Source organism: Hyperolius riggenbachi, chromosome 3 (genome assembly GCF_040937935.1).
Source record: "Hyperolius riggenbachi isolate aHypRig1 chromosome 3, aHypRig1.pri, whole genome shotgun sequence".
NCBI lineage: Eukaryota > Metazoa > Chordata > Amphibia > Anura > Hyperoliidae > Hyperolius > Hyperolius riggenbachi.
This window is the reverse complement of record NC_090648.1, coordinates 303,341,946-303,364,716: the sequence shown is the minus strand read 5'-3', so window position 1 is coordinate 303,364,716 and position 22,771 is coordinate 303,341,946. Positions and strand designations below refer to the sequence as shown.

Below are 22,771 nucleotides of genomic sequence, written 5' to 3'. Positions count from 1 at the left end.
CCTCCCCTTTAAAACATATCCGGCCTGCCGCAATTGGATGAGGGGCGGACCGGAGGTTCAGGAGGAGTAATGAACCAGCTCTACAAATTGCTACATCCGGCATACCCGCCGGAAATTACGCATCCGGACGCGGCCAAGCGTCCTAATGGCCGCAATGCGCTCCACGCTGCACATGGCCGCTGGCTTACCTCCGTCCTGCTCCTCTGCCGCAAGGCCGCCAAGGGGAACCCACGCCTTCCACACTTGCTCTCCCTGGCAGCGGGAGAGAAAGGTAGGCAAACCCCAGTAAAGATCCAGCCTGGGGCGCACGGCCAGACTGCCTCAGTACCACAGTCTCAGCCACCCAGAGAGATCCACCTGCAGCCCAGCACACAGGCTTCACCCAGAGGGGAGATGCCGACCTGCCTGGACGCAGGAACAAACAGCACTGAGGGTGGACTAACCATGTGAGACTTTTTTATAGGGGAAGTGCTGTCTGTTCCTGGGAGGAGCTACGTCTCACCTTTGCCCTGAAGGATTGTGGGGAAAAAAGGTTTACTTAATTGTGTTTACAGAGCACAGTGTAAGGTCAGTTTAATGCTTTGTTCACACTACATCGTATTGGGACCATGTACCATCAGTCAATCTTGTATCTATTGGCATCTACTGCTGCAAGCCTGTCTACTTATCAAAGAACTGACTGTGGAGTACAGCTGGTGACAATGTCCAGTTTTTCCTCCTGTGCTGGAATGTGTTTTTTTATGTATAGTCTACAATACATCACTCATGTGGAGAACTGTTGCAGGTATTTGTTACTTTACATTATTGTATTTTTTGCCATTTTTGTGCAAGATGGATTATGTTCATCTGTTTAACCTCTGGCTAGGATTGGCATCTCTCTTGCCTTTTATTTTTGAAGTAAAGCAGTATAGCATTTCCTACCAGGACCTCTGAAGGCACATTGAGAAGAAGTTCTTCAAGCAATGCCAAAGTTGTAAGTATTTTTTTTTTTTTAACCACTTGCCGACCAGGGGAATTTTCACTGATCGGTTCTGCGTGGGCTCTACAGCCCGCAGCACCGATCAGCAATGCAGCAGGGCGATCAGACTACCCCCCTTTTTTCCCCACTAGGGGGATGTCCTGCTGGGGTGGTCTGATCGCCGCCGGCCATTAGTGGGTAGCGGGGGGGGCTCCTCAAAGCCCCCCTCCGCAGCGTTTTGTGCACTCCCTCCCTCCCCTTACCTCCCTCTCCCTTCCTGGGCTGCGCAGGACGGATAGCCGTCCTGCGCATTGTGGGATAGGCTTCAGCCTATCATATGCCGGCGATCCCCGGCCAGAGGCCGGGGATCGCCGATCTGAATTATGTCGCTGCTGCGCAGCAGCGCCGTATCATGTAAACAGCGGGGATTTCTTCCCCGCCTGTTTACATTTTGCCGGCGAGCCGCTATCGTGAACTGACATGGAAAGCCCTCCGTGAACTGACATGGAAAGGCCGCTCGATCGAGCGGCCGTTTCCATGGTAACCCGCAGACGACCAGTTTACGCCAATCGGCGTTAGCTGGTCGTCAAGAGGTTAAAGACAAAGAAAGACAAACACTTTTATAGCGCTTTTCTCCTGGCGGACTCAAAGCGCCAGAGCTGCAGCCACTAGGACGCGCTCTATAGGCAGTAGCAGTGTTAGGGAGACTTGCCTAAGGTCTCCTGCTGAATAGGTGCTGGCTTACTGAACAGGCAGAGCAGAGATTCGAACCCTGGTCTCCCGTGTTAGAGGCAGAGCCCTTAACCATTATACTTTCCAGCCACGCTTTTAGGACAATTTAACTTCCCATTTACCCTCTCATATCGCATTCCCCCCTTTTACACTACTCTATCCCTCTACTGGTCTAATCGCCATTGTTTTGGACAAATTGATAAACAGCTTGATTGTCCATTGTCCATCATTTGCAATGACCTGCAGCAGACACCCACTTGGGCAAGGCTGTAACAAACCGCCTAGATAGAACGTTTATAAAAAAAAAACCCAAAAAAAAACCTGCCTGCAACATTGTTATACTATCATCCAATACTGAGTGGAACAGAAAGAGGCAAAACTATACTTCTCACCCAAGAATTGCTTTAAAAAATGATGAGAGAACACACGTCATCTGCTACCATATGCTTTGATTGCGTTTGTATAAATATTTTTCCACTGTCCCAAAAAATAACTATCATACAGGCTGGGACAACAGTAGGTACACAACACAAGCTTGTGTGTAACGTGTATGTACTAAAGATCAGCAAATATTGCAATATATTAGCAACCTTCATGCAGTTCCTATATACAAATAACCAAAAATGTTCTAATAAATGTAACCAAAAATGTTCTAATAAATGTATCTAGCAATATATTTCAACACACTTTTCTATATTGGTAACAATGAACACACTATTCTCCCCCCCCCCCCAAAAAATCAGAAAATGTAAACTTATGATTGATACATAACACACTTTTGTTACTTAATATACATACCTTGATAGGCTCTCCGTCTACATGTGGGGAGAAAGACAGACAACAAGAGTCACAAAGTTGGTCATAACATAATACAAACAGACAATGCTATAAATAATGAAATCCTAGCCAGAAGAATCTAGAATTAGAGTAGTTAGCCTATGTGGATTCGTTTTCCTGCTTAGTTTTACTCACTTTATGATCAACGTCCATCAGATATACAGCAACAGCTTTTGCAAGACTTCAGGGAACATACTCGTGGATTCATGCAGGTTTTGCAAACAGCGTACTGCCCCCATTATAGTCTGTGGCCAGCTTGGGAATCGCACTCATTTGCATTTTCCTCCACAATTTTATATTAGCTAGCATTCTACTTTTTTTTTCTGCACAACACGCACATTCGTAATTGCAATGTATTCCACCACATGCAGAAAAGATTGTGAACAAACGTGGAATACTGTGTCATCCCAGAAGAGAGTGCAGAAAGAAAAAAAACAGGAATCCCAGTGGGAAAACACACAAATATTTGTTCTGAAGGAAGCCTGAAGCAGGGTGAATAGTTGGCGTACTTCCCTGGGGCATATTTTAGCTCCCGTTGTCTTTTATGGTCCCTCAGGGTCTTTTTGACCCCCATTTGTTGTGCTACCGTCTCCCTCTGAAAGATTGCCCACTAGTGGGTCACACGCAGCCTCGTCGTCCTCCATCCCGGCAGGAGTGAAAATGCACAGTAAGTCTTAACTACGCATGTGTAGATTGCGCCAAGTCACCTGACTGAGGAGGTGCGTGGCTGGGACCACACATACACAGTAGCCCGCAACTAGAATAATCAGCAAGCTTTCCAAAGGAGGGGATAGGGAGGAAACTGAGGGACTGCAGAGGGCTGGAAGTAAACTTTACCACCCACTAGCTTTACTAGTGAACCGTGTCTACATGGTAACATTCTTGAGCAAAAGCCAGATTTGAAGCTATGCGCCGCACACTTTTATAACAAACTCCTGAAGGGAACATGTGAAGTATGAATTTGTACTAATCCTATTTACTTAAGAACCTGCAGAAAGAATAACCATAAAAATCTGAAACATCCACAAGCAGGTTTGGCTAAGTTGATGTAAGAAGCACTTTAACACAACTCTTCACACATTCAAGCATGAAAAATAAATGCAAGTGGGATCAACATGCAGCACTGGTTTAATGAACTGTAATAAACATCAACGTAACTGCAGTGCAATAAGGAAATGTAAAATAACAACTGAATGATTTAAAACAAAAACAAGTAGCTTTAAAGGTTACTAATAAACTTTTAGACTGAGGCCTGGAACTCACTACAAGTCGCAAATCGATATCGCTCGAGTTTTAAATTAGCAATTTCTAAGCGATTTCAAGCAGCATTTTCTGCCGATTTTGGAAGCGATTTAAAAAGTGTAAGCTTTTTGCCAGCGATTGTGATTTGAAATTTCAACTCTGATTGGTCGTTTTAAATTATAATTTTTTTTTACAGTTTGCATTCATTTAAAATAACACAAATTGCTCTCTGTAGCGATTCATAAGCGATTTGCCAGCGCTTCAATACTTTACAATGAAGCGCAAATGCTCCCAAAATGCTGCATGTCCTGCAATTTCGATTTTGCTAATTGCAATCGCTACTATAGAATTTGTCTCACCCATTTACATTAGCTGAGCATTTAGGGAAATCGCTAGCGATTAGAAGCACCCCTTAATTCCCCCCCCCCCCCCAAAAAAAAAGGCTCTAGTGCAGTTATGGCTAACCTTGGCACTCCAGCTGTGGCAAAACTACAAATCCCATCATGCCTCTGCCTCCCCAAGTTATGCTTAGAGCTGTCAGATTATTGCAATGCCTCATGGGACTTGTAGTTCCACCACAGCTGGAGTGCCAAGGTTAGCTATCACTGCTCTAGTGAGTTCCAGCACTTAGAGCACATTACCTGCAGTGCTAGGGGAAGAGGTAGAAGTTGGCATTCACACAAAAGCTGAAAATTACTTTTTTGTTAAATCTTTTTCAGGCCATGTTTCTAGTGGATGCACTGTGCCAGCAGATCCTTTACTTTATATAACGGCAATGTATCTGCTGTGAGCTGAACATGCAGAAGTATGGAACATGGTACAACCGCCGCGTTCAGCAATGGATGTTCTGCTGCAGCACATCCAACATAGCTTCTAAGGCTCTATTGCACCTGGATAACGAGGCCGCGTAAACACGCGCACACAGAAAAAAAGAGGCTTATTGCTCCAAGAAGAAAATAGCACACAAATGCTGTGTGCTTGGAGGCGGGAAGGGGGGGGGGGCGGGGTGTCCCAGCGCTGGATACCCTCCACTGAGGAGGAAAGGGTAAGCCTCTTTAGGATCCAGAGGCATCTTCCTCCCAGGGTAAGTACTACCTCTCCTCCCCCCCCCCCCCAAAGCTCTTGTGTTACACCCTACTCCCCCCCCCCCCCAAAAAAAAAAGGACTCAAAAAAATCCATGCTATGCTTCTTGTGAGTATAAAGTGAATACCTTGCAACAATCTTGCAGAAAGTTTTTTCTCCAAAGACCATCCGTTCTTAAACTACTGCTAGGTTTTCTCACTTTTCCTGGCTGGCACTGCAGATAGTTTTTACAGTCTAAAAGTAGATTGATTTGTCTTGGGTATACTGCTTTAGTGTGGGTTGAAATTAACATGCTACATGCTGGTCTAACTAGTTAAACAAGTCTCGAATAGGATTCTATGCTCACTGATCCAACAAGGTGTAAAGAAATGTGCCAAATGCACAGAGCATTCACAAGCAGAATTTCTGAGATGGCCTCTGCCGGAGTATTAGTCACATACCCCAACTCTGCACCAACCATTTTCATTCTTAACATGGCCACCCACAGCATGCATAAATGTGATCTGTTGTATACATTTTTTTGTATCCTTAAATAGCTCTGCAAAATTTGACAGGTATCCAGCTAGTGCCTTCTTAGCCAGGGCTGTGGAGTCAGTACAAAAATCCAACTCTTCAGTTAACTGAAACCCAAAATTGCTCTGACACTTAGACTCAAGACTTCACAGCCCTGTTCTTAGCAAGTAAACTAAGTGCAAGAATTACTTACTCGGCTGTCTTTCCTGTTGGTGCCATCATCTGTGTCTGACTGATGGTCTTGGTCATTGTCGTCACTCTAAGACAGGAAACCAAAATCAAATATGAAATCCAAAAGCACACAGCAACATGGTCTGAAGCTATGTTTTAGTTGGTTTTAAAGCTAATAACACTAAATACACTAAAATTATTTTTAACACGACAGCACCTTTAATCTAACAAGAGGGAAAAGAACCCCACACACAAGTGCATACTGTATTATATATATTCCAACACACTGTTACTTGAGCATATTACTGACAAATAGTGGGTAAAAGGTGGCAGTATCTTTAATAAAACTTCATTAAAAATGTGTCTTTCCATGAAAAATTAAAACAATGCCTTACCACTGCTGTAATCAAAGAAACACTTGGTCGTCCCCCAAAAACCAGATTTTAGCGGTTTTATTTATACAGTATAAATGACTATGTGAAAGCTTCAACCTGCTCGTTACAGTCAAACTATCATACCTCTTCTCAAATTCAAAAGGTTCAGAAAAGGTTAAATTTTAAAGCTTGAACTCTTGAGGGGCAAAGCAAAAGAGAAGTCATGCAGTGGGCAAGGAAGATGGGGAGAACAATGTTCTCCCCATCAATAAACAATGGGCAGAGAACAATGCGCAGCATGGTGGCGTACTGGTTAGCGCTCTCGCCTTGCATAGCTGGGTCCCCGGTTTGAATCTCAGCCGGGTCAACAACTGCACAGAGTTTGTATGTTCTACCCGTGTCTGCTTGGGTTTCCTCTGGGCACTCTGGTTTCCTCTTGCATCCCGAAAATATACAGATAAGTTAATTAGCTTCCCCCTAAATTGGCCCTAGACTATGAAACATACACTACACAATACATACAGACATAGGACTATGATGGGGACTAGATTGTGAGCCCCTCTGAGGAACAGTTAAGTGACAAGATAATATACTCTGTACAGCGCTGTGTAATATGTACAGCGCTGCGTAATATGTCGGTGCTATATAAATAAAATAAATCTTCTCGGTAGTTGCTTGGCTGAAGCGATTCACCAGGGGGATTCAAGCGGCCAATGGGGTGTTAGGGACTGCTGTACTCTTGTTAAATACTCGGCAGGGGTAGTCATAGGCCACCTCAGCTGCATTTCATCTAGTGTGTGTACAGAGCTTAAAGTGTACCAGAGACGTTAAGTTATAAAGATTTGATACTTACCCGGGGCTTCCTCCATCCCCATAAACTTGTCCAAAGTCCCTCGGCGTCCTCCCGCGGTCTGCCGTTCAGCTGCAATCAGTCCCAGTTACAGGCTCAGTTGGGTAAAGTCTGGCGGACATCCCGCGCATGCACAGTAGATCCGGACTGCCGCGACACAGCCAGTTACCAAGGCTGATTGAAGCTGAACGGCAGACCGTGGGAGCACACCGAGGGACTCTGACAAGTTTATGGGGCTGGAGCAAGCCCCGGGTAAGTATCAAATCTTTACAACTTAACGTCTCTGGTTTCCTTTTAGTCATTAAATACATTTAATTAAAGCCATGCCTCACAGATGACTTGCCTTCTATGAGTAACCATTATGCAGCAGGTATTTGCCCTCTTATTTAGCAAACACTGCATTCTTTTCTCTGTGCAGTTAATTTAACAATGTCCTTTATGCACATAAGACAGAACCTAAGTGTGAGGTTAAAGTACACTCTGTATACCAAAAAAAATGGAAATATTAAAAATACTATGCAAGAATACATTCCTTATGTACCTGCTAAGAATAAAAAAACAAAACTGCAGGTTTAGAGAACATTAAAAATTGATAATCCACTTACATCTTGAGTCCAAAAAGAAACGCCAGTCGATCGTCTTTTTTCCCTCGGTCGCCGCCTCTCTCGTATTGATTTTGACTGAGATTTGTCCTCTTCTTTATCCTCCTCTTTCCTTTCATCTGAAAAATGTCAAGACATTTTCAGTATTTAGGAGACTTTCAGACACCAAGTCCAGAAATGGCCCAGTGGCATTGACTCTTCAACATCACTTTGGACATTTGAGACTAGAGAATCTTATGTAGGCCTAAAACTCATCAATGACTGATCAAATCTGCCAGAACTTCCGTATCAGCTGATTGGGAGAGCGGTGGTAGGAGTCGGCAGGACCTAGAGCTCTAGCATGCCATTCGCATCATGAATGATACAGAAGTCCATATTGGTAGCCACAGTGGATTATACGAGCCGCTGGTGTGTTCTTCCGGGGAGGTCCTGGAGACTGCACATTGATGATATATGCTTTTATGACACTATACAGACTAAGTAAAATTCTTTTATTTACAGTACTATTAAAATATTTGATGCACTATAGAGTGCTCCTTTTTTGTTTATTAGATATATGCTTTGCCCACAAGTTCCAAGGAGCTGCACTGTTTGTGTCATTGGATTTATATACTGGGAGTAACACTTTTTGGCACAAGTGTAGTCTAACTTTTTTTGGATTATGTAATTAGTAAAGTACTCCCAGACCCAGAGTTTAGACAGTACTTTTTAATATGCTATAAAGCACCATTGCAATTAATAATTCATAAAGTTTTGAAAAAAAAATACTGTTTTAGGAAAATTAAGTAAAATACTTGCTAAATCCATTCATGCATCATTATGTGTTGTTCAGTGAAGTAGAACTAAACTCAAAACTATTTCTTTCTCTGTCTCTCTCTCAAAGATAAGCCACAGCACAATAACTAAGTGGGAAAAAATGTATTACACTTTACAGAAATTCTAAATAAAAAATTAAAAAACAAAAACAAACAAACCCTGATGCTTTTACTTCCTTTCCCATTCCTGGGAGCACTCAAAAGAATAAGCCACAGGGTTACCTTTCTAAAGGGGCCCATACACCTAACGATTTTCCCGCCGAAATACGGGCGATTCGATCACAGTGACCGAATCGGCTGTGAAATCGCTGCGCACACCGCTGACAGAACGATCGATTTCCATCTGAAATCGATCGTTCCCGCCGATTCCCGACAATCCGTCCGTGCGGAAGATTTTTCTCGATCGCCGGCGGGTCGGGAGTGCGTCGATAGCGGCATTCGAATTCCCGACGCAATAGAGCGGGTATACATTACCTGTTCCGGCTGGCGCGAATCCCCGCTGTCACTGCTGTCTTCTCCGCTCTGGTCTCCGGCATGCTTCACTTCGTCCTGCCCGGCAGGAAGTTTAAACAGTAGAGGGCGTTCTACTGTTTAAACTTCCTGCCGGGCAGGAAGAAGTGAAGCATGTCGGAGACCAGACCAGAGCAGAGAAGACAGCAGTGACAGCGGGGATTCGCGCCGGTGGAGCAGGTAATGTATGCGGGGGGGGAGGGAGGGGAGAGCGGCGGCAGCACCACCGATTGTGAACGGTTTCAGACTAAATTGGTTCACAATCTGTTTGCAGTAAAGGTGGCCATGCGATCCCTCTCTGATCAGATTCGATCAGAGAGGGATCTATCTGTTGGTCGAATCTGATGGCAGCGTATGGCCACCTTAAGCAGAGAGCTGTGCACAGATCTGATTCACAGCTACTGATTAGAGCTGATTACATGGGCTGATCTGCCTAAACACACACATCACATACATCAGTGAATTATATGTCAAATGAAGACGTTTCATTTTCTGTTGTGAGGGTTAAGGCTCGTTTGAATGTCCGGTCGTTTGGACGTCAAATCGGGCATGTGTACAGTCTGTCATTCAGCTGATAAGACTGGATTTGAACGATCCGCCAAGTCCAGTCCTATCAGCCGATTTGACGTCCAAACGACCGGACGTTCAAACGTCCAAACGATGGGTCGTTTGTGAAAATCTGACGTGTGTATGTACCTTTAGGGTCCACTAAGCTTCTCTCCTACCTACAAATCCACATAATTAAAGGAGGAACATTTTACACAGTGTGAGTGAGCAGACAAATTAAGGTTACAGAGGAGGCAACAATTATCTATAAAATGGTTGTAACAGTATTTCCCTCTAATTTTGCATTTTTTTAACACAAGTTTGAATGCATAACTTAATTTAAAATACATACACAGAATATACTGCATTTGGAAAAGTGAAATAAAAGTCAAGTCCTACAACACAGTGTGGCAATTACCTTTTTCAGGCTCTCTTGACGCAAGCCTTGAAAAGTTGGAGTACGAAGAAGAGAGACTAGATAGGCTACTTGGTCGGTTTAATTGGCTTGAAGTATATAAAGAACTAGTAGATGAAGAAAGTGATGGTGTGGACGATGACGTGACAGTAGTACTTGTGGATAATGGCCTGTACCGCTGCAAAAATCAGGAAGAACAGGAAGGCACACTATAAATGTTAATTCTCATATACTGCACATTTCAGGTTTAGGTTATGTTTTGGGTAGGGGGTCCATTAAGCAAACTACCAGTGACAATCATTTTACTCCAAAAACATTTCCTTTATAGTGATAATCTAACCTCTGACTTATGTCGTTAGCAAGGAAAAAAAGTAAAGGTTAGCCCCAATTTTCATTTGCAGGAAACCTGTACTGACACATGCAGACCAAACAACCCACATTATAAGGTTGTCAGAGCATGTTGAAAACAATCCTAATCTCCTGGTTCTCAGTATGCTCCAGCTCCTATGCCACAATCATCCTCAATAGTAGATTGGTTGGTGATGATCCCAATTGCGTTATAACTCTCACATCCACGATTCCTCATGAGTAGAATGTGGACCAGGATATGGGGATAGTTTTCAACATGCACTACTGACAACCTTATAATGTGGTTTGTTATCAGCTGGTAAGCCTATGTTTTCATCCTATCACCTGAAGTAACAAATTGTTTTTTCTGGCAGCAGCTTACCAATACTATGCAACTTCGCCATTGATTCACCGCTTATAATTTAGGAAAGTCAATTAGCCCAGGTCTTCAATATGTTACAGTGGCTTTCAACAAAAACTTCTAGGGCCTTTTGAGCATTTGTCTCATCCAGTCAATGTGTCAGTCTTTAAAGAGAAGCTAAATTGAGATGGATATGGAGGCTACCCCTATTTGTTTCCCTTTAAACAATACCAGTTGCCTGGCAGTCCTGCTGATTCTGGTCAGTAGTGTCTGAATTACACACTTGTAACAAGCATGCAGACTTGAGTCAGAATATCTGATCTGCATGCTTGTTGAGGGACTATGACTTAAGTATAAGGCTGGGAGTACACGTCTTTAAATCGCATGCAGCAGAGCAGAAAACACATGCAAAATTGTGTTTAATGAGAATCTATGGTCCACACTGTAAATCGCAGCTCTCTTCTCACATACAATGCTTTCCTATTGGGCATATAAATAAAAAAAAATACATTATTACTAAATAGATCTTATGCTGTATTTCTCTCAATACAAAAGGCAGATTTAAAGGAAATTCAACAGCATACAAAAAAATTCCCCAAAACGCATATGCATAAAAAAAAAATATGCACATGGCAAAAAACATGGTTTTCTGCACATACAACTGCGATCCCTAGAGGCAGAGGATCAGCAGGACGGTCAGGCAATTTCCATGGTTTAAAAGGAAATAAATAGGTCAGTCTTTAAAAGGGATACTGTAGGGGCTCGGGGGAAAATGAGCTGAACTTACCCAGGGCTTCTAATGGTCCCCCGCAGACATCCTGTGTTGGCGCAGCCACTCCCCAATGCTCCGGCCCCGCCTTCGGTTCACTTATGGAATTTCTGACTTTAAAGTCAGAAAACCACTGCGCCTGCGTTGCCGTATCCTCGCTAACGCTGATGTCACCAGGAGTGTACTGCGCAGACAGACCATACTGGGCCTGCGCTGTGCGCTCTTGATGACATTAGCGGGATTGAGGACACGGCAACGCAGGCGCAGTGGTTTTCTGACTTTAAAGTCAGAAATTCCAGAAGTGAGCCGGAGGCGGGGCCGGAGCATCGGTGAGTGGCTGCGTGGGCACAGGATGTCTGCGGGGGACCATTAGAAGCCCCGGGTAAGTTCAGCTCATTTTCCCCTGACCCCCCTACAGTATCCCTTTAAAGGGAACATCCAAGCTGGAAAAAACAAAATCCACTTACCTGGGGCTTCCTCTAGCCCCTGGCTGCCGGTCCTGTGCCCTCGCCGCAGCTCAAGTGGCTCCCGGTGTCCTGCACTGCAAAAGCCGACCTCGCCAGGTTGGCTTCCTGGGCGCTCCACGGTGCAGGTCACGTGGTCCGGCTGACGTCATTAGGTATGTACTGCGCATGCGCAGTACAGAACTGATGACGTCAGCCGGACCACGTGACCCGCGCCGTGGAGCGCACAGGAAGCCGACCTGGCGAGGTCGGCTTCTGCAGCGCAGGACACCGGGAGCCTCTTGAGCTGCGGCGAGGGCACAAGACCGGCAGCCAGGGGCTGGAGGAAGCCCCAGGGATTTCATTTTTTCCAGCTTGGATGTTCCCTTTAAGGAAAAGGAAAGCTGTAGTTTGTGGAATGGCAAGACAACATTCAGATCTAATCACTACAAATACCTCAGAGAATCTTTGCCGGTAATCATCATTTTTATTTTCAGATTCTTTTTTTTCTTCTTGCTTTTCTTTGTCTTGTTTTTCTTTTTCTTCGCTTTCCTGATCTTTAGCTTGAGTAGGACGACTTCTGCCAATTGTTTTCTCTGCTTCTTGAAGATCTGTTAATGTAACCCCCTGCAAAAGAAGCAATTTTCAGCGGAATGAAATCTGAAACAAATAATTCTTTACAGGACATGTCAATCGGATGAATTACCATCATATCTCCAACTTCTACAAACTTGGCAATTATATGGTGACCAAGTTAAAATGCAACTGTCAGGCATAAAATTAATTCTTTATTTTTATCTGGTGAACAAGTAATAAGGATACTAATCAAGCAATCCAAAATAAAAAAAATCAAAAAAAAATCACTCTTCTCAGACCCATAAATCATCATACCCCAGTTTCCCTGGCTGTTATTTGGTACATCTGCCGCACAAAGGAGGTTGCAGGACATGCTGTGTTTTCTTTCTTACTTTCCTGCCCTTTAGCCCTCAGACATAACTAATGCAGCCTGATTGGCTGAAACCTTTTTCCCTCCAGTTTTCCCCTCCCACACCTCTGTTCCTCTCCGATTGGCCAATATTTATCTTGCTGAGAAAATCACTCAGAGCTGGATAGGAGTGTCTGAAGACTGGCAGGAGGGCAGGCAATGCATACACACTCAGGCAGAGAGAAGGAGGAAATTACATCAGGATTGGCTTCAAAATAGCCACAGTTAACATGGAAAAACCTATTAAGTATAGAAAAAAATCACTAAAACCAAAATGTGGACAGTGCAAAACATAGGTTATTTATTTAAGCAGTATTTATCTACTTATATATTTTTTTTCTGAGATAGTATGGCTGACAGCTCCTCTAGCATTCTTGCTTTGCAGCTTTATGTTTCTAGCCTCTCGTCCTACAAGAGACACCACAGAAAAAATTCATGTGTTCTTGCCATTAACCTTTCTGTAGCCTGGCCCAAGTTCTCATATTAGACAACTCATGGCAGGGCATCTGCTGCCGGCTAAACTCTGTTACCTAATGCAGGCATGCAGATCAGGCGGCAGGAAGCGGTCATAGCTACCTGTCCTGACTGTTGGATCCGCTTTCTTCTCCTCTCCACCATCCCGCAGCACTCCACTCCTGTCACTGTCTTCTGATCACATGATATGACTTGATCGTGTCAACGTTATAGCGTCACTTGGTGGTGGGAGAGGGGTGATGGAAGACACTCTTCCACCACCAATTGGCGCTACAATGCCAACTCCATCCTCTGAGCACAGATGACATCATTTAATCGGAGGCCAGAAGATGATGGCATTGAAGTGCTGCGTTTAGAGGACAGAACACGATCCAGCCGTCCGGATAGTTGCCTGGCTGTCCTGTTGGTCTATTTGGCTGCACTAGTGTGTGAATTACACCAGAAACCAGCATGCAGCTAAATCTTGTCATATCTGACAATGTCAGGAACACCTGATCTGCTGCATGCTTGTTCAGGGTCTATGGCTAAAAATATTGCAGGCAGAGGCTCAGGAGGACAGCCAGGCAACTGTTATCGCTTAAAAAGAAATAAACATTGCAGCCTCCATAGCCCTCTCACTTCAGATGTCGTTTAAACAGATACCTTACCAAACCGACATTACCATCAGTGTATGATCTTAGTAGGTTAAACTTTACTGCAATCTCTTTGTGGGGTCAGGGTCAGACGTGAATGGTTTTGTGTGCCATATACCAGATGTTGACATATTGTGCAAATATATTGCACACTTGTAATGATCAAATGCAATTTTAAGGGCTGGGGCCTCTACAAGCGCTTTTGCAGCACTTGCCGATTGCTGGCAACAGCAACAAAGAACTAAAACTATTTAGAGATTTAAATAAGACAGCTGTCCTCCAAGACCCTCTAAAGATGTATTGATCATTTGTACTGGATCTGATTCACCAGATAAAATTTAGGAATCTGAGGTAGTTAAAGACTCGTAATACAATAATGTAGATTTGCACTCCCAAGTCACATGCAGCGCGCAAGCACCAGAGTAAATTGTAGAATCATAATTACACAAAAAGAAAATGAATCCCTGGTATAGAAAATGCTGCACCACCATTAATCATAGAAAAAGTTTTATTGAATGCTAGGCACATCTAAAAACATTTAAAACCAAAAGATCCACAATACAATCATGTGGGAATCACACATATAGGAAATCTCAAGTGCCTCACACCTCCAAAGTAGAATAATAAGCACTAAATGCCACTATAGATGGCTATCTCGGTTCGTGTGAACCCAGAATGGACTAACGGGACCCGGGTCCTAGTATCAAACATGAAGTAGCTGCCAATGAATAAAGTGCTATTGGTTCAAACAAGTGCAAAAAATGAAAAGGTCATTGCATAGTATCGAGGACAATATGCTCATCAGCATATGAGCCAAATATAAAGAGCAAGAAAAATGGACAAGCTAGTGTTGCCCAGGGTCTGGCAATGCCAATATATACCGGTATATATGATGATACATACATAGTCCTGGACAGAGTCCCCTGGTAGCAATGTAAGGCAGCCAGAAATAATGAGGGAGAAGGGAGGCACAGCAAACGCTCATGAGCATATTGTTCTTGATACTATGCACTGACCTTTCATTTTTGCACTTGTTTGAACCAATATCACTTTATTCATTGGCAGCTACTTCATGATTATTGATACTAGGACCCGGGTCCCGTTAGACCATTCTGGGTTCACACGAACCGAGATAGCCATCTAAAGCAGCATTTAGGGCTTATTATTCTACTTTGGAGGCGAGACACTTGAGATTTCCTATGTGTGTGATTCCCACATGATTGTATTGTGGATCTTTTGGTTTTAAAGGTTTTTAGATGTGTCTAGCATTCAATACAACTTTTTGTATGATTAATGGTGGTGCAGCATTTTCTATACCAGGGATGATTTTTCTTTTTGTGAAGGTAGTTAAAGACTGTGTACACAAAACAGAATGGCCCTTTTCTAAGTGTGCCAATGTTAAGGTAGCCATACACTGGTCGATTTGCCATTAGATCGACCAACTGACATATCCCTATCTGATCGAATCTGATCAGAGAGGGATCGTATGGCTGCCATTAATGCAAACAGAATGCTAATCGATTTCAGCCTGAAACCGATCACAATCTGTTGAGCTGCTCCTGCCGCCTGTTCCCCCCCCCCCCGTATACATTACCTGAAGCTGGCTCCGGGTCCTCTTCTCCGCGCGGCACGCATCCCAGCATCCTGCACCGCATCCCAGCGTACACTGTCACTCCGTGACCAGGAAGTTCAAATAGAGCGCCCTCTATCTGAACTTCCTGGTCACTGGAGTGACACAGGAAGTTAGTCTACGCTGGGATGGAAGCAGGAACAGAGCGGTGCAGCACGGAGAAGATGCCCGGGAGCCAGCACAGGTAATGTATACCTGATCGGCCGCTGCTAGCGACGCGCTCCCTACCCGCGGGCGATCGACGGTAATTTCCCGCACGGCGCGATCGACGGACCGATCCGATTTCGGGAGGAAATCGGATTGGCGGGTGCATTTAGCGCGAACGATTGGCAGCAGAGTCGATCCCAGTGATGGAATCTGCTGTCAAAACGGCAGCAAATCGGGCCAGTGTATGGCCAGCTTTAAGCTCAACACACACCATACAATCTTGGTTGTACAGATTTACCAAATCTATGTAGTATAAGGGCCAACAGACTGAAAATACCTTGATTGACTGATGGTAAAAGCTCTTATACTACATGAAAGTGGTAAGATTGAACAACCTAGATTGTATGGTGTGTGTTGAGCCTTAGTCTCAAAGACAGAAGCTGCAACTTGAGCTAGTGGGATGATAACGCATCTGGATCCCCACACAGCTATGGGGTTCTGAAAAGGAATCCATCAAAAAATACTGCAGGCATGTGAATTCAGAGGCAGCCAATAGGCTGTGATTCCCGGTCTATATTTGCGCATGGGGAAATGGTGCAATTCACCCCTGGTGGAAAAAAAAAAACCCTAAAACAAACCCTATCTAGTGTACATTGGCTACGTAAAGTCTGTCAAGATTGTTAAAATTATTATACATATACATGCTACAAAAGGTACAAAAATGTACATGAAGTGGTGCCCAAATATATCTATCTCATAAATGTAGCTTTCAAACTTGTACGATAAATGGTAGGATGATACTGGCAAATTACCAATCTTATTAAAGAAAACCTAAAGTTTGCGGGGGGGGGGGGGGGGGGGGGGAAGGGAGTTATTACTGTAGAGGGAGGCCTCTTCTAGATGCTCCAGAGGCTTCCCAATGTCCACAACCTCTCCATTGCTGGTTGGAACCCTCATCCTCATTGACACTATGCTCCCCTCTGTGTACGAGCACAGCTGCACTGCGAAGGCACCAAAAGTGTTTCCACCTGCACAGTTGCCCATGCACGGCTGAGAAGCAGTGAGCGAGTGGCTCCACGTTACTGAGTAGGCTGTACTTTGCCCTCGTACACTGAGGGGAGCGCGGTCACAAGCAATATAAAAATAATAATGTTGAGCGTTGTAAAAAGGGTCCAAGTGCAAAAACCAAGGGGTTGTAAGAAGACCACAGAGGTCTCTGGACTGCCCAGATGCTTCTCTCTACTGAGAAAAGTATTTCACTTTATTTTTTAATTGCTTCAGGCAAACTTTAAATCATTTGGCATATCTTAAAGGGGTTTGTGTAAAAATACAGCTTTCCTTGGATGTCTTAGCTACAAATCCATGAACAGTACCATTCCATATACAACTTACTTTACATGTGAAGACCGATTTTCCGAATAAACACAAATTTACTTGAAAAAAAAAAAAAAAAAAGATTAAAAATATAAATTAACATTTTCAAAACTAGCTGGAAAAGATTGGCACTTTCCAAGCCCTTTTTCAGCGTTTTAGGTAAAAGGAAAGTCCATAAACTTTCATTTTACCTTTCACACCCGACGCTGCGCTTCGATGCGTTGCGGTATGACGCACCCGGGAGCATTTTATTGTCGGGAATCTGCGTTTCCCCGTTGGGTTAATTGTTACTACCGCCGCTACTTCCACCCCGGCCATCCATAAACCTCCCAGATGTGCATGTCACTGTTAACCACACTACCATTCGCCCTACCTCTCAAGCCCGCTGTCTGGGTGTCACCCTGGACTCCGCACCCTCCTTCACTCCCCACATCCAAAACCTCACAACCTACAACTTCCACCTTCGTAACATCTGTAAGATTCGCCCTTTCCTGACCTCTGCCACCACCAAACTCCTCATTCATACCCTCATAATTACCCGCCTTGACTACTGCAATGCCCTGCTGTCTGGTCTCCCTATGACCCGAACAGCCCCACTGCAGTCCATCATAAATGCGGCAGCCAGAATTATCCACTGCTCCCATAGCTCCACCACGGCGGATCCACTCCTTGAATCCCTCCACTGGCTTCCTATCCAGTCCAGAATCAGATTCAAGATACTGTGTCTGACCTACAAATCTGTCCACAAAACCTGTCCAGCCTACATTTCCGATCTTACTCAGAGATACACACCTAGCCGCTCACTCCGCTCTTCAAATGAACTTCGCCTAACCGCCCCCCGCATCACCCAGTCCCATGCACGCCTCCAGGACTTCTCAAGAGCTGCTCCAACACTATGGAACTCCCTATCTCCACCCATTAGAGAGGCCCCCTCCTTCAACATCTTCAAGAAAGCCCTCAAAACTCACCTTTTCACTCTGGCCTACTACCCCTCACAAGTGCTCTAAACCCACAACGGAACTCTGGTCCCTTACGTTTCGTGTCCTTACTTCTCCCTCTAGATTGTAAGCCATTGGGCAGGATCCTCTTCCTTTTGTGTCCTACCTGATCATGCACCTCCATTACTATGAACCCAGGCTATGCATCTGAGTGAGCCTAACTTGCCTAATCTCCATGCTCCCCTCCAATGACTAAGAATTACCTTGTACTCATACTGTGCTGCATGATCTGGTCTTTCTTGTATTCAGGTATTGTCATTTTGCTGTATGTCACCCCGAAAGATTGTCTGTAACCTAAACTAAATGTTCAGCGCTGCGTAATATGTTGGCGCTTTATAAATACAACAAACAAATACTCAGCGTCGCACCGCAGATTGTTAGATGTGAAAGGAGCAGGAAAAAAAAAAAAACACGTATGCATCCTGCAAGGTTTTAAAAATGTATCAGCTCTTAAAGAAAAAAATCTAACCGAAAACAGTCAGAAAGCATAAAGATTTGCTAAGGGCCTGTCTCTACCCGTCAGTTTTTCTATGCATTTTCTGCACAGGAAAATAGCAACCAACGTTAATCAATGGGCTAGTTCACACTAAAAAGTGATTTTCACATGCTGCAATGGGCTAGTTCACACTAGAATGTGATTTTCACATGCTGAAAAATAATTAACAGCACAACTTTTGCAGAAAAACTGATGAGTGGAGACAGGGGTCCTCAAACTAAGGCCGAATGCGGCCCCCTGAGGCTTTTTCACTGCCAAACACACACACAAAATCTATTACTTATAGATGCGGTCAGCTACATCTTTAAATATTGCTGGTCTGCATATAGCATAGCAGTGCTGGCACCACCCATTCACATGGAAGCCAGAAAGCAGTAATTCACTGGTTTCCAATCAAATTCCACATCAGGTGACACTGCAATTGGACAGCAGGTTGTCACCTGGGTATGTTTCGCTGTCTGGCTCGCAAAGACTTCTACATCATTTTATGTATATTCTGGCCCCCCAGCAGTCTGATGTTAACCCCGCCCTCGACCCAAAATGTTTGGGAACCACTGCCCTAAGTAAATCTTTTGAACACACACACGTACTATGGTGCAAGTAAACAAACACAAGATGGCTAAAACACCGTGGAGGTGGTCTGCACTATATACACCAATAACAGTAACAATACGTATTTGTATTACGACCACCTTATGGAGTGGTTGTATTTTATAAAGTAATTCCACACTTTCTAACATACTTGCGTGGATCTTCTGGACTGTCTGGCTTGTCTTGATCTAGCTTTTCTTTGGGATTCTGATTCCTCATCCCGAACTGGAGTGAGATATGACCTAAAAACAAAATTTAGAAAATGTATGTAATTTGCAAAGACCAGTCAATTTCAGGTGTCCTTGAAAGTTCTTCTAGTTAATTATATGCTGTGGTAAACTACTAATTTCTATACACTACAAATGATAATAGTTTGTTGAACTGCCAGGATACAAGTTACAGAAAAAAGATCAAATGTAGAAATGAAGACAACCAGTGCTCAAAAATGAAGTGGCACAGAATTTAGCTACAACCTTTGTCTACATAAAAATCAAAGTTATATTTTGGAGATGTCCAAGCTCCTTTCTCAAGGTGTAAACAGACTATATGGAAATTGCAGTACACACTACCACTGATTACCTGTACTGAGGAGGCACTCCTTTGGCTTCCTATATTGGGGAAGGGAGGGGGAGTGGCATCACTGCCTACTAAAAACCGGTTTTGGGGATGCATTATAGTTTTTTGAACTTTTAGGATAAAGGAAAGAGGGGGTTTGAAGGATATTGTCAGCTACTCTGCTGTGAGTATATACTGTATATACTCGAATATAAGTCGACCCAAATATTTGACCCTCTTAACCACCCTGGCGTTCTATTAAGATCGCCAGGGCGGCTGCGGGAGGGTTTTTTTTAAATTTAAAAAAAACTATTTCATGCAGCCAACTGAAAGTTGGCTGCATGAAAGCCCACTAGAGGGCGCTCCGGAGGCGTTCTTCCGATCGCCTCCGGCGCCCAGAATAAACAAGGAAGGCCGCAATGAGCGGCCTTCCTTGTTTTGTTTAGATCGTCGCCATAGCGACGAGCGGAGTGACGTCATGGACGTCAGCCGACGTCCTGACGTCAGCCGCCTCCGATCCAGCCCTTAGCGCTGGCCGGAACTTTTTGTTCCGGCTACGCTGGGCTCAGGCGGCTGGGGGGACCCTCTTTCGCCGCTGCTCGCGGCGAATCGCCGCAGAGCGGCGGCGATCGGGCAGCACACGCGGCTGGCAAAGTGCCGGCTGCGTGTGCTGCTCTTTATTTGAACAAAATCGGCCCAGCAGGGCCTGAGCGGCAGCCATCGGCGGTGATGGACGAGCTGAGCTCGTCCATACCGCTAAGATGGTTAAGCTGGATTTTTTGATGACTCAAGTATAAGTCGACCCAGTCCGCTCTCTCCCTGGCGCTGCACAGTGATGCTATAATATCTGTATAAACAGAGCTGACACTTCAGGGGGAGCAGCTATTAGACAGGCTGGGCTTGTGACAGTGATGCTACCCCCTCCACGCAGGAGAATGGACTAACCAATGCTCATTACATATGCCTTCAGGCAGCGGCTGAATATGCTGACCCCCGCTCGGCACGTGATCCTCCATAGCTGCGGGGGTAGGAACTGCTCACTGTGCCTCACTTGTACCTGTCTAGCTGAGATGATTAATGCAGCTCTCTCTCCCCAGCAATCGCTCTATAAACAGCGCTGGCACTTCAGGGGAAGCAGCTATTAGCCAAGCTGTGCTTATGACAGATGCGGGGCGGAGCTTAACTCGCAGGGGCAGAGCTTAAATCGCCAGTGTCTTGTTAAAAAAAAGCTGCTTGCATCAGGGACAGCTGGTGAGGACAATGATCGGTGGCTGGAACTGAGAGATTTAGAGCGGCTCCTACCTCCGATCATTGTCCTCACCAGCTGTCCCTGATACAAGCAGCAATTTTTAACAAAACACCGGCGATTTAAGCCCCACCCCCCCCCCCCGATTTAAGCTCCGCCCGCATCAGTCATAAGCACAGCCTGGCTAATAGCTGCTCCTCCTGAAGTGCCAGCGCTGTTTATAGAGAGATTGCTGGGGAGAGAGCTGTGTTAATCATCTCAGCTAGACAGGTACAAGTGAGGCACAGTGAGCAGCTCCTACCCCCCCCCCCCAGCTACGGAGGATCACTGCTGAGCGGGATCAGCTGCCTGAAGGCATATGTAATGAACGGGAGTTAGTCCATTCTCCTGCGTGGAGGGGTGAGCGACATTATGGCAACCAAAAATATTACAGCAGGGGGATACGATCTAACTGGCTGGCAGCACTAGGAGGGCAGAATACAGCAGATGCAGAGTAGAGGGGACTCTTGTTACTCGGCTGCAAGTCAGAAATTTAGGTCTGACGTGAGTATAAGTCTACCCCCCTACTTTACAAAAGTAGATCAGACCTAAATTTCTCGACTTGTAGTCGAGTATATAGGGTACCGTGTCCATTTTCAGAACTTGGACTTTGAATAGCACCAATGCTTGCCATAAAAACAGTCAAAAATGTCTAAGAGACAGTTAAAAGTTCCAGAAAAATATGGCAAAGCAAAATCTCCAGGAACAGCGTTCCATTTGGCTTTTGATTCATAAGATCTACTGCAGGAGGATACAAAATTAAATGAGTAAAATTACAACTCTTGGGAAGCTCATGCACATCATTGATTTGTATTAAAGATAAGCTTGAAAATAATGTTGAACACCACAGCAAAGTGAAAGTGAAGAAATGTACACACCTGCGCCTTTCCCTGACCTCTGTTGTGGAAGGAACAGTGCCAGTGGAAGTTGTGGTCATAGATGTGAATGTAGTAGTGGGATTTACAACTGTTGGTGCAACTGGAATGGTAAGAGCTGTAGGGACAGTATCCTTCTCTTTATCAGAACTCTCCTCTGTCCAAAAACGGTTTGAGGTACTGAAACAGCGTAAGCAGCAAAACATAGAAAGGAAAGACAACACAATGAAAGCAATTTCTAGAATTTTTTTTTGTACTAGTCAACAGACATGAAAGCAGGTTTACAAGTAGATCTGTAAAACAAGAAGTGAAACACAGCAACATAAAACTAAGGCTGCTTTACACATGGTATGATACAAATTTACGCATGGTAAAGAAATTTTGATGCATTGTGGCATAACTGACACGAACATGTGGCAGATTTCATTAGCAGGGAAATTGGGGGCAACCTGCCTTCAAAAAAAGTTGCCGCCATCAGACAGGATGCAATCTGAAAATCAGCATTTGTGTATTTGCACTGCAAATGCGCCACAAATACAAGTTTGCACTTCACAATTAACTTTAAAAGCTTTCAGGGGCAACGCATGATATTGCACTGCAGCTTCTGCATCAGTTGTGGCACTTGTGGTGCACTTCCGTCGCATCGCAAGAAGTGTGTAAGGTCCTATTAGTTGTAATGGCTACTGTGGTGAGGTACGTTATTTGGAGGTGACAAAGCGGTAAGTGTAAAAGGGGCTTTAGTGATTTTGCTAATGTAGAGCTAAAGCTTCAGTGTAATATTAGTGAAATAAAAGCAACAAAAGTTACATTGTTAAGCATTTCACAAAATACAACCTTTGTCCCTCTAAGCAAGCCCTACAGATACCAAAAGTACATCAGAGTGCAACCATAAAAATTTCAGTCTAAGGAATCATAACTTTCTCCAAGTGATACCGTACACACTTGAGTATAAGCCAAGATTTTGGGACCAAAAAACTTGTCCCAAAAGTGGGGGTCTCCGCTTATACTCGAGTCTTAACTTAGTGCCAGTGTAGCCCCCCTCCCCGAGAGCCCCCTCTATCAAATGTCTTTCAGCTTTTGCGTTTAATTTGTACATTGTTCCGGCTGAATGCACCGCAATTGATGTCACGGATCCCAGTGTCTGCAAACCTTATCCCTC

The 22,771-nt window shown here is 44.4% G+C and overlaps 1 protein-coding gene across 5 annotated transcripts in view; it reads right to left on the bottom strand.

Moving 5' to 3' along the window:
* Positions 1 to 22,771, bottom strand: part of PPP1R12A (protein phosphatase 1 regulatory subunit 12A) — a 181,797-nt gene that overhangs the window by 37,076 nt on the left and 121,950 nt on the right. For 4 of the 5 annotated variants that reach the window (XM_068276618.1, XM_068276619.1, XM_068276622.1 and 1 more), the window contains 7 exons: positions 21,616 to 21,792; positions 19,049 to 19,139; positions 12,027 to 12,197; positions 9,653 to 9,827; positions 7,367 to 7,482; positions 5,560 to 5,625; positions 2,489 to 2,505 (listed from right to left, as the gene is read on the bottom strand). In XM_068276618.1, coding sequence (XP_068132719.1) covers positions 2,489 to 2,505; positions 5,560 to 5,625; positions 7,367 to 7,482; positions 9,653 to 9,827; positions 12,027 to 12,197; positions 19,049 to 19,139; positions 21,616 to 21,792 — 813 coding nt within the window. The remainder of the gene's footprint in view (positions 1 to 2,488; positions 2,506 to 5,559; positions 5,626 to 7,366; positions 7,483 to 9,652; positions 9,828 to 12,026; positions 12,198 to 19,048; positions 19,140 to 21,615; positions 21,793 to 22,771) is intronic. The other variant, XM_068276621.1, reaches the window with a different exon arrangement.